Here is a 13,787-nt window from a genome sequence, read left to right on the forward strand (position 1 = left end):
AAAATATAAAATAAGGTTTAAATGCGTATTTTACTATACATAATTAAATTACTCTTGAATTTTTAATTATTCTTAGGCTGTAATTGCAATAGTTTGAATGTGCTTTTTTCTTAAAGACAAAGCTTATAATGTTTCATATACAATCCAATAAATTTGCAAATATCACAACGAAAATTTATACAAAAACTCTTTTACAAGCTTAATTATTAAGTAGTTGCTTTTATAATCTAACTTGTATTAGTGAAAAGTGGTTAAGTTGGTCTAACGTAAAACGGGCAATTGAATGAACTAAATACGCAAAGATTGAAAAAAAAAAATATCTTGAACAAAAAATTATTTTATTTCCGGCAAATATTAAGGCATATATGGAATGTTGTTAAGACCACTTTAAATGAGTATAATGCGCATGAATCTAAAATTCACATCTTAATAAGTTTATTAAGTACATAATAATTTATCTTACAGTTAGAGAAATTTAAATGAATTATTTTAGTTTTATATGCCGCGAGAAATTAAAAAATAATATTTCGAAACTCCTTTTAGTTATTGCCAATTCCTATTTACGAAATCTTAATCGGACCATTATAATTCAACCAAACATTGCCCATAATTATTTTCATGTTCATTAAATATAACATTATTCCGCAATTTGTCTTCTATTAAAAAATTACAAACGCGACAAAATATTAGAATAATATGCTGTAATATAAACGGTGTGCAATTTAAAAATTACTGCCATGAGAGAGAAATTTACCACCCTTTATAAATTTAGAGTTCTTTATAAAATATGGGAGCATCATAATACCATGATAATTTACAAATAATGAAATTAAATGGTAGTTAAACGTGTATATTTGAAGAAAATAATATTACACACATACGTGTGTGCGTACATATAATATTAAAGAATTAAATTTATAAACAGTTGGTCAAGGTCAAATCATTTTTTATTATTTTGGTTTACATACACATACATAAATAATATAGAAATATTATGTATATTTATGTGAGAATATATTATACAGGCTAGGTATACTATGTATAAATATTTTGATGCATATTTTAAGTTGACCTTCCATTTACACTAATATTTAAAATTTTCATATGCTTCATATCTGTGCTTGAATTTTGCTATCATATTTGAAAATCAAAAATTATGATGGTATATTTGGGGTTACTAACCTTAACTAAGTTTCTGGTAAATGAACGAAAATATTTCACGGTAAGTACTTATGAAGCCATGCATTTGTAGATTATGTATTATACAATTAAAAATAAATATAACACATGTACATACATACATTACATTTTCTATTTACGCTTTACAATTCGAATAAAAAACAATAATAAGAGATAGATCGTATTTAATACTAGTTGATTGTCTCTTTTTCATGTCATTGAATTCGTTATTCACAGATTTTTATCAGTCATTTGATTTAAATATTAAAATTTAATAATTTTTATATACGGCTTATATAAATAAGCAGTATATAAAATTACGAATATATTACAAATATAAATAAAAATTTGGATTAAAAATTTGCATTTTGCCTTAGGCATTGCTTGTAAAAGTAGACAGAAACTTAAATATCACGTGATTTTCTTAAATCGTTTTCGTTCTTCAATTTTGATATTATTGTAGATCGATTATCGATACCATTATTATAGATCGCAACCTATACAGAAAAAAAAATTTCAATTTATGAACATTTTTTTGTTTAGTAAGTTTTTTCTAATATTCAAATCCAAAAGTGTAAGATTTTTAAAAATTTCGCCCTTATTTCAATGTTTTGTAAAATTAATAGAGCTTTAAATTAAGATAGAGGGATTTGATAATAAGCAATGCATGAGAATTGTATGAGTAACAAGTATGTGCAAATAATAAAATTAATTTCTGTTTAACAAATAATTAAAATAATTCAAATCAAATCAATGATTTGTAAAGTAGCACATTTTCCTTAAAGAAGGGAAAGACATAAATGAGAAAACACTTTTCTGAAACGCACTAAATTATTTCTTAATATCATTGTAATTATTTAAATATAAGTTACCATTGCATACTTTAGGATGAGAAGGAACATGAGAAGGAATATTAGAAGGAACTTTAGCGCAAAAATCTAATTCGGCGAACAATCATGTGAGTTAAGATTAAAAATTAGTTTTTCGATGAGGCGAAATTTACCGTTCGCTTTGCTGTGTCAGGAAAATAAGAAGCTTAAAAATGAAATTTTACGATAACTTGGAAAAAGGGGAGAATAGAAGAATTTTTTTCAATGAAATTAACAATTATATAAACTATTGGAATACTAGGCTTCGAAAACTTACTTCTATAATTAGTTGGTTTAATATCTAAATTAGTTATACTTTATGGCGTATTAAAATAAAGCAAAATGCTGAACCCTTAGCTAAACGCAAAAAAATTTGTCGATTCTTTCTAACAATTAAAATAATCTTGCTTTATTATAGTCTAGTAGACATAATATTATTATTTTGGTAAAATAGGCTGAAGCAATAAGGGAATGTTGTTATTAATTAGTGAAAAATAAATTAGAGAATAAGATAAGATTGTGGTAGTAGTTTAAATAAACTGTTTTAAAATTTGTGTACGAAAAATATTAGTATGCTGTATTTATTAATATTCATAATCCATAAATAAAGTGATTTTTTAAAAAGTACACTTGAAGAAAATAGGTAAACACAAATTACAATATTTGCGTTTAAAATTAAAAGCTTAAATACGGTGCAGAGCTGATATGATTAACATAATTAATATTTTGTTAATATTAACAATTATGTCACATTTATTTTGTCATAATTATGTCCCACTGCTGTAATTCAAATCAACATCTACACTATGAACAAGCACATTCATATAGGTACGTTGGGTATAGGTACATTGTACATATATTTTCATTTTTGACTCAATAATTTGCATAATTGTCAAAATATATTATTTATGATTATTTTATTGACATGACACTATAATTCAATTAAGATTTACTAAGTGTGTATAATAATGATTTCTACTTTATTAATCAAAGACATTGGATTTTATAATATTTTCTATTCAACACAATAAATATATGAATGTATGTATGTATTATAATTAATAAGTTAAATTTAACCCACAAATAATTTTTTTTTTTGCATAGAAATGTAATTGTTATGCAGGTAGGTATTTATTAAACGTTTATGTGCTTATCTAGGTAAACAAAAAATTTAATTGAATCGAATGCACTTCGAATATATTAATTTTATGGTCGTATGCTACACATAATTGAAGATTTAAGTTTTGTAAGGTCATGAGAAATTTTATTTTGATAAAGTAAAATTGGTATTAAAACACTTAAATCGTATATACGAGTACAAAACAAAAAAACTAAATGACAAATTATTTCCGGTGATGATTGTGATCAAATTTTTATTGATTATCTATCAATTTATTAATTAATATTCGATCCCACAAAAATAAAAAACAAGTAAAAACGTTTCAGTCGGTATAAACCGACCGAATTATACCCTGCACTTTGGCAATCTGAGTTTAAAATTTGTTTTTGAAATATCTAGAATTAGATCTCATTGTTATATACCCAGTATTCGAGCCTAACAAACCACTTTATAGAAACTGCATGGATATGTTTGGCTTGTAATTGGATACACGACGGCCAAGTTTCATGAATCTAACTCTATTATTTTCCCAAATCATTAAAATTTTCTTTTGAAGTTGTATGGCAGCTACCCGAACCAGTGTAGCCATTCCATTAAAACTTTTAGAACATATGTAGAGTGTAATTGAACACAACTTTGCAAAATTTGATATTGATATCTTTATTAGTTTTTGAAATATTTAAAAAAACCTCATTGAGTCATATGGCAGCTACCCGAACCCGTTGTCCGAATTGACCCAATTACAATAGCAGTGAAAGTTTGGTGACGATTGCTTTATTCGTTTTTGAATTATCGTGCGATCGAACAGACGGACGGACATGTTTAAATCAACTCAGAATTTTACGATATATATATACATATCGTATAAGGATATATATACTTGTCCATACCGGAGACGACCCCTTCAAGTGGTTAACTCTATACAAACTCTATACCAAAGTGAATATACCCTTTACGATGTGCAGGGTATAAAAATACAAAAATTTAAATTATAAAAATTGATAAAAATTTTTATTAACATTTTTTTTTACTTTTCTGTTTTAAATTTTCTTAACATTGCTTGAAATTATTTACATAAAATACATACACATATACCTATAATACCTACACATTTATATGCTTGTATGTATGTAAATATTATTTAAAATTAATTCGGAAGTTAATGACTATACTGATAAATATTAATTTCAAACACACAGGGTTATTTTATTATAATTAAAATTATGAAAATTTTTTCATTGCAAAAATTTAAGATGATTTAAAAAAAAAACTTTAATGACTTTATTATGAATTTTTCAAATATTTTGGCTTGGAGTGCATTTTTAATTTTTTATATTATGATTAAAATTTTTTATATTATGAAAAATTTAAATAATTTTGATAAATCCATCTAAAAAAAATAGTTTATATTTCGCTTCAGTATTAATTAATAAATAATCGAAATTGGCACCATTAAAGTAATTCTTATATTTCATTGGTTCCATTTCAATATAAATTGCAATCTACCCACAATATTTTTTATGGTAGGTATCATTTTTGTTTATTCATAGATTGCCATACCAACTTAAAATCAATATTTCACTAATTGTGAGATCACAAGAATTAAGTTTTAGGTTCCGAAGAGAGGTCATTTATTATATTCTCTTCTAAAATTTCTTAAACTCTTTCTTACCTATATTTTACATGAAATCTATACCAGATTTAGAGTTCGTTTACTAACATTGCTATTGCTCAGAATATTTTTTTAACTTAAAAGCTAATTTACTACCGAATGAGTGTTCGAACAAACATTAGTAAATATTATATGCAGATTTATAATAATCTTATCTGAACCAATATTATAGAAGTTGCCAATAAATATACCGATACTGAAAATAGGCTTATAGTAATTGGCTAGATGGCTAAGACAGCCCATATAAATAGAATTAAAATTAGCATATAATTATTTTCAAATATTTCAAAATTAAATGTATAAGTATGTGTATAAATTATGTAAATAAGAAGCCTTGCAAGTTTTTTTTTTCTAATTTATTAAAATATTTTTAAAAATTTGATTTATAGTTATCATTTCTCATAAATTTTTTCAATCAATTTTCAATATGTTATATGTATATAATATTACGTACATGAATTGGTAAAAAATTAGTGTCTACTTACCGTCTACTGTATAACCCATTTCCATCATCTTGTGCTATTGAATCCTTTACTATTACAAAAAGTGTGCTCAATGTTACAATAAGTGCTTTCATTTTTACTACGTAATCCTTAACAATGACTTTATTTCAATAAATATTTTTGCATCTGATTTATTAAATCAAATTTTAGGCTCAACAATTATCTGAAATAGATACCGAAAAGAAAAGTATATAAAATTAATTTCTTTTGAAATTTAAAAAAAAAAAACTTAAAATATTTTTGTAAACCAAAAAAAGTTTGAGAAATACTTATTCAGTATTTATTTAACTAGACGTACATACGGACTGGACATATTTTATAAAATACATATATGTCGCCTTACGTCTTATAAAAACATATACGTCTTATACAGGTACCATTAATTTCGTATATAAACAGCGGTACGGCTGGTTGTGCATTGAAATACTATAATGTACTGTATGTCATAACGTTATATAAAATATCTTAGTTAATATTTAGTTATTATTTAGTTAATAATTAAAACTTAAAGGTAAAATGCAGATTTACAAGTATAATATTTTATTATAAGCTTTCTTTTGTTAATTGAATTCTGTGTACTAAGACGAAATCATTTCTAAAGCACAACTTATTGATTCAAACTGAAATTGTGATAAAATGTTAACATTTAATTTTAATTTAATTCATTAAAACCTTGTCATATCATTATAAATAAGTATTAAGCTACGCGTAGACTAAATAACTAATATTTACCGACCGCATTGCATACAATAAGGAAAGATATGTGATGGTAAGCGTAAATTAACTGTTGTTAGAGAGGTGTCGGTCTGGGTGTGCAAGCGTGTATCTCAAGTTCGGCTGAAGCGATTTTGATGAAATTTTGTATGTAAGTTTATTTCGACTATGGCACGGATCGGCCAACTTTTGGAATATATGAGGCCTTGGGAACTCGACCTTTTTGCTGGCCTGTTTTACATTTTTTAACATTTTGAAGAAAGTATTCAAGAGATTTTCTTGAAATTTCATATATAAGTTTCATTCGACCGTACGCAAACCTCCCTACCTTTTGGAAGAGGTGTTAAAACAATGAATCTATAAAATTTTTGGAAAGATCAGGGCTTGGCAATTGATCTGGGGGCCGATTTTACATTTTTTACCATATCTACAGAACGAATTGATGGAATTTGTTGAAATTGGATATTTGAGCTCTGGTTGTTACCGTAACTAACTGTTAGCATTTTAGGGAATTTTCGGGAACAAAGCGAAGCTTTACTATGAGCCATATTTACATTTTTCTAGAGAGGTTAACTAAAAGCTTACTAACGCCCTAAAAATTGGAAAAAAGTATTTAAAAGGCATTTTTATAGTATTCTGGAATACTTTTACTAATCTAGGCAATATACATTGCATTCGGTTATGTGCTGATCACATCAGATTTTTGAATTAAAAACGGGCTTATAAATTTGAATATTTCAAATATTCTTGAATTTAAAAAAAGTAAATTTTAATTGACAATATTTATATGCCTATAATTTATTTGCACCTGATTTTTTGTACTGTTTCTTATAATAAAAATTTACAACTTAATTTTCCATTACATACATATTTTTAAGAATCTTATAAGTTCAATGTGAACGTCTTTATAAAACTCTAAAATTAATTTTACAATTTTTTAATTTACGTACATAATGTTTTTATACAATAAAATCTTCACATTATTACAAGAACACCTGGCATTATTGGTGACATTTTTAAAAAATATTTTTTAAAAATTGATCAGTTATCAGTAGTTTTAGTCACTTGTATCCAAAAACTCTTTTATTTATTTCTTTAGTAAATTAATCAAAATAATCATTAATTTGCAAAAATACAAACGTTTTTAAAATTATACTCGTTAGTCGTATATGTAAGTTTAGACCAGGGATGGGGAACCTTTTCTCTATATAAGGCCAAATTTTAGTCAATGCAAAGTCAATCAGGCCGCAAAGTTTAAAAAAAGTCCAAAGGTTATAAATTTTTGCTTTGTGTAGGTTGATGAAAACAAAATTATGTCAGAATATAAAAAATAACATAAAACAGTTTATTTCATAAATAAAAATAGATAAGTAAGTATGTACATTATTAATAAAATAATATGGTTCATTATTTCAATGACTTTTCTGTGATTGTTTGTTGCTCGATAACAATTTTATATTTGGTTCCAGCCTCGTTTGGCAGCAAAATTTTAACTTTTAAGAAATATAAGAAATAAATTTTTTTAAGGACAAAGGCCACTAAAAAACAGTTAAAAGGCCGCATGCGGCCTTAAGGCCGCAGGTTCCCCATGCCTGGTTTAGACAATTAGACATTTTTATTAATATGTGCAAATAAAGTCCGTGACTCAAATACCAAAAAATTAAAAATTTTATAATTGTTTTCAATTAGTATGAATTTCTATTAATATTGTTTAGAAAACGGTAGCGTTAGTATATAAAAAATAAATTATATTTGACTGTAATATTTATCATTCTATTTTAATAAGTTATATACAATTTTATATAAATTCAAGGGCTTCATACGCTGATTATTGTACAACAGATTTTATTAGAATTTATGGAATATAACGTGAGTTGAAATTAAAATTTATTAGACAGCTGAAATATAACTATTGATTTTATATAAAATTTAAATATTTCTTTTAAATTTGAAAAAATAATAATGAAAGAAAAAATATTAGAAAAAGAATCATACAGCATTTTTCTAATGAAAGATTATCTTAATAGTTTATTTATGTAGATTAAAAATACCATGTAGCTTTATAAGTTTAAAAAGAATTTTAAATAATCTTCGCTTATATTTCAATTAACTTGAATTTCAACTACAGGTTGAGAAATGTAAATAAACACATACATGTGTACATATTTCGAAATTATAAATTAAATTGAAAATTTCTTGGAATCAAATTATATTCTATATATTCTGAATAATATTGAAGATACAGAGCCGAATTAAGCCAATTAAACCTGAAGAATAATTTTAATTTAGTAGGTAATAACCAATAGAAACCGCTGTGCAGATTTTTGGGACAATTAAATTATAGTCAATAAATATCAGAGATGTCTGAGGAATGGAATGAGCAATATTAGCATTAATATTAAGTTTTCTTATTGTATTAGAACCGAAAAATGAGTTTAACCATGTCACCTCAAACGGACTGAGGCAACTTACTGGTAGAAAAACGGAAACTAACTATCGTACCTCTGCCCTCTAATATTCTTTAACACAATATGAACTTACAAGTAAATATCTTTTTTCTTCGAGAAATAATTAATTATCATTGAGTAATCTTACTACAAAACAATACAACAATTTTACGATAATCTTACTATTATAACTATTAATTTTACAATATTCACAAAAAAAGTGTTAGGTATACTACGTGTAAATTTAATTTTTAAAATTCTAATTTTTCTATTTTCTTATCGAAACCTGTAGCAAGAGCTTAAATTTTTGTAAGGAACAAAATTAATTTCGTTATTTTTTGTTTATTGCCCTATTTATTTCAAAATAAGTGTCTCATTTCAATTTATCTTTTATTAAGCTATTTGTTTTGTGACAGTTCCGTCCGATAGCGTTTAATTTTTTGTTATTACGATATTGTTAATTTTTGTTCTCGGTTTAGTTAATTAACTATGTATATAGTTTTATTTAATTTTTTATTTCCATGTGAAATGATTGATGACTGATAATTTCACTGTAAAAAATTTTCAAATAAATTTGTTTTTTTTTTTTTTCTTAGATCGTCTTTAAATTGATTGATAACACACCACGTCTTACACACTCCTATAATTTGACTCTGTAAATTCGTAAAGGCACTTGTAACTAAATTTTAATAATAAAATTACTGGTTGACTCATAAAAATTAATTGATTTAAAATAATTTTTAAGAAAATCTTCTTCAAAATATTTTTATGATCACTTTAACTATTTACGGTCATAAAAAACTCAATTTGTATGTATTACGATTTATTTTTTGTTCATAAATAAGCAAAAATATTTTAAAATTTTATCTTTTAAGAAGATTAACTACATAGATATAGTGTAGATTTCATAATTGTTAATAAGGTGTTAATGTCTTGCCAAAATTTATGTTAATAATTTTTTTCTTTCAATATTTTGACGCTTAAAATTTACAAATAGACGTCTGTAAAAGAACTGAATTAAACATTTCCGCGTTTTATAGTGATGATCTATAAAGTTACTCGTATTCTTATTAAATTTTTATATTATTTACTTTTTATTTGCATAACAAATACAACGTGTACATAAAAACGTTTGAAATAACACTCACAATTCGTTAAAAAAGAATATTGCAAAAATATTTTTCTTTGTTTTTTTTTTTTTTGCAAAATAATTTAAAAAATTTTTTGTTATTATTTTGTGCTAAATAATTTTGAAAATACTATACATTTAGGTTAATCAATTACAATTGAAACACACTATTGAATTTATTTTGTTTATTTACTTATTTATTTATTTTATTGTTTAAGATCAGTTGAAAGAATTTGTTAAAAGTTCAAACAATATTTTGAACGAACATCGAATACCAGAGCTTTAATACTACATTTTCGATTATAAAATAGTTCTGGACATATTATAAAATAGTTCTGGACAAAATTAAAATTTGTAAGTTCTACAGATGAACCACTCTCGCATAAGGTCCAGTATATTTTCCATGCAATACGGTCGGTAAAAATTTTTAAATTTGCAATAGCAACATTGCAATAATTTTGAATATTTTTATTATCTACATATTGCATATAATAAAATTTTCTGGCATTTACTGTTACTACTGCTTTAATGGCTATGATTCTGTTTATAGACTTGAAATCCCCATCCAAATGAATATCACCCACATTTTAATGATTTCTTAATCATTATTAATGTTCATTGTAGAATATTTAGTATAAGTATGCCAAAAAGATTAAGTTGTATCTAACAAAAATGAACATTTTACATAATTTGTAAAATATATTGAGTGACAGAAATATGCATAATTCAACAAAATTTCAATAATCTTAGGTGTACATAAAAAAACTCAATTGTTCTTTTTAAAATCACAATTAATAAGAGAAATGTATTAATTTAACAAGAAATGCAAAAAATTAAAAAAGTAAATAAAAAAGCTCAACTTTTCCCCCTTGATTAATGACTTTTTCCATGTTATTTCTAATATTGATTAGCAATAAATTTCTAAAGTAAACAAAAAATAGTTAATATAAGTACTAGAAAAAATTTAATTTTCTCGAGAAATCACAAATAGAACACATATATCTAAAATGTATAAAAAACCAGCCTTTTTTTTCAAAAAACCGGACCATCGTAATATAAAATATGTATAACTGGTATGTATAATGAATATTTTATAAAAAAAAGGTAAAAATGATTGTTGTTGCTGAAAGCTATTACCACCATCAATCATAGCATTAAAATATTCTCCTCAAATTAAGCTAAAAAACTTCACTTTTTATGACAACTTAATCCTCTTTGAACTATCAAAACAACCCATATAAAAATGAATTAAAAATGAATGACTCTAATGATGACCTATTAACCTTAAATATCCAGCAGAGGACGTTTTTATAAAAATAAAAAAAATAATTCAATAAAAAAAAAGAAATTTTAAATCGCGTACCTGTATAAATTTTTTAACGTAACGAATTGTTATACCATTAAATCTATTATTATACTTTTTTTAAAAAAAAAAATAATTTTATATAAAAAATTTAATTAATAAAGCATGTTACTAATCACATAATTATTACCAAGCCTAGGTTTTTTAAGAAATTTATAAATTTCTTGCTCTTATACCTTTTATTTAAACCTTTTTTTTACAAAAGTAAGTGAAATTCTGAAAAGAACAAGAATTTTAACGAGTATGTACTTACAATAAGAACTAATTACCTTCTGTTATATAACACTATTTTAATTAAATTACCGTGAAAAAAATTAGTTCAGCTTAAATTTTGAACAAATAAAAAGTGTTTTATAGCTTCTTTAAAGAGATTCTTTGGAATGTCTCTTTACTAAAAACTTTTATTACTCACTTTTGTTACCGAAATAACGTAAGTTATAAGAACCAAAAAAAAAAATTTATTAGATTTCAAAAAAATTGCCGAAAATTGCGTGTTAATATCAAATTATGAATGGTAGGGAACGGATAATTAGTTTTAGTCTATATATAGACTAATGAAATAAATTTTTACTAAATTCTATTTATGTGCTTATAGTTTACTACCTGTTGTAACAAAAATAATTCTTCAAATATTATCAACAATAAGGTTGCGGGTACCTTTTCCAATATATCGGTTTAACTATCATGGTAGCTTACAAACAATTTAAGAATTTTAAAATTGTCAATAATACTAAACTTTAACATGAGCCTCACTTTTTATTTTCTCAAAAGAAAATTATTCTCTTTCGAGCCAAAAACTCGCCAAACTTTAGAAGCATAAAATGAATATCCCAGCCCGGAACTACATATAACAGTTTTTAACTAATTTCTAGTTAATAATTAAGATTCAGAACACTCAGTTATTTATTAATATTATAAACATATAGATTATATAAATAAAATCCGAGTATTCAAATGTACTTGTTATTAAAATTCATTACCATTACAAAATTAAAATTACTGTAATTAAGTGAAGAGAAGTGTGTGTTAAACAAATTGTATAAAAAATAATGAAATTTGCAATAAAACTAATTTTTGTGGGTGTAAATCACATGGAATATTTTTATAAAATTAAATCAATAATCAATTTAAATTCAAATAAAATAAAAAAGCTTTTAATTTGATTTCGCAATTTATTGGCAAACTATGTGATCGAACAACAACAATAATAATTTACAATTAAATTTCTAATTATAGATGGTAATTTATTAACATGAGATTAGTGATTTGGTATGGAAATCACATACAAAAGCTATATTATTTATATATGTATATAAAATAAAATTATATATTAATTTTGCACATACATTCATATACACAGAATATAAATGTATGTATGTGATGTTGCGAAAAACTTCCGCGTTAATTAATATGACAAAGTATGAACAGAATTTTCTCAATTAAATTTCATTTCATATGCATTGTCTTTTTTAGCTACATAAATAAGGGTATAATATGCTTAATTAAAATCTATTCAAATTCCAATACTCATCCTCTAACGTTTTATTAAATCAATTTTACAATTATTATTTTATTACAATAATTAATAAATATATATTCGACTCTAATTTTTATGTCGTGAGTATTAAAATGTAATGGTGTGTGACGTGCATGAAATATTGATGTACCAAAATATTGGTTAATATTGAATCATATGTGCATTTATTCTGTTCGATTTGAAAAATGAGACCAACGCGGGTGTAAAAATAAAATATTACACAATTAGCACATTTATATAAAAGTACTCTTTAAAACTGAATAAATTGAAATTCCACACACAAAGAAAAATTTTATTTAACACCTCTTCTATAAAAGTCATACGAACTCAATTTTTACACAATTTGTTGTGTCGAAATATAAAATATTTTTTAAGTTCTGTTAAAACAGCAAAAATGGCAACTTATTTCTGCTACTGCTATACACCATATGCAAATATTACGATGATAAACTGGTCATTGATATTAATTGCCGTCTTAAAATAATTAAGAAAGGACGGTTTGTTGTGATTGCCAAAATATTAGAAATTTCTAGAGATTAATAATTATTAGTTTTTAATTTCCTTAGTGGAACCTACTTTTTCTACCTACAGTACATTTTCTGAGTTGTCGCCTTTCAAAATTGCAAATTTCTTTGTAGCGTAGCGTTTATCAAATTTATACAAAAGCAAATAAAAACGGTAAATATCTACTTGTCAGAAAAAATAGTTAAATATTTTAAAACACCCAATTTATTAATTCCAGCAATTTGTTCCGGTTTCCTTTAATTTAGTTTTCATCCCGAAAGTATGCAAAAATTAGAATAATAATATTAAGAAAAATAATATGCATAGATTACAAAATTACAATGAGTTGATCGTTTTTTAAGAAAAAAGTTTTCATTTGTTTATTGGAAATGTGCTATTTTACAAGCAACTGTTTTGATCTGAATTTATTAGTATACATAATATTTATATACATATAACGCTTTGCGTATGCACTTAATTTTAAAATATTCAAAAATTAGTACGCATTACAATAGAATAATGGAAAGATAGATATTTCATTTTGGACTAACTACAAGTTATATAGGAATGAATATAATAGAAAATAGTGATGAAATGCTAACATAATTTAAATAATGATGTTTAAAATAATTTTAATTCCAAGATTACAAGCATTCACTATAATATTTTCTTTTTTTTTGAAAATTATGCGGTTTTACTACTTCTTCTCACAATATAAAGGTACGCCGAACTATTAATCAAAGCATATTG

The 13,787-nt window shown here is 24.4% G+C and overlaps 1 protein-coding gene across 3 annotated transcripts in view; it reads right to left on the bottom strand.

The window, feature by feature from the left end:
* The window catches only part of LOC129610747 (uncharacterized), a 41,053-nt gene that overhangs the window by 10,485 nt on the left and 16,781 nt on the right, over positions 1-13,787 (bottom strand). For all 3 annotated transcript variants that reach the window (XM_055523429.1, XM_055523427.1, XM_055523428.1), the window contains one exon: positions 5,326-5,506. In XM_055523429.1, the coding sequence (XP_055379404.1) occupies positions 5,326-5,417 (92 nt within the window). In that variant the 5' untranslated portion in view covers positions 5,418-5,506. The remainder of the gene's footprint in view (positions 1-5,325; positions 5,507-13,787) is intronic.

This window comes from Condylostylus longicornis, unplaced genomic scaffold (genome assembly GCF_029603195.1).
Source record: "Condylostylus longicornis isolate FDR11 unplaced genomic scaffold, ASM2960319v2 ptg000048l, whole genome shotgun sequence".
NCBI lineage: Eukaryota > Metazoa > Arthropoda > Insecta > Diptera > Dolichopodidae > Condylostylus > Condylostylus longicornis.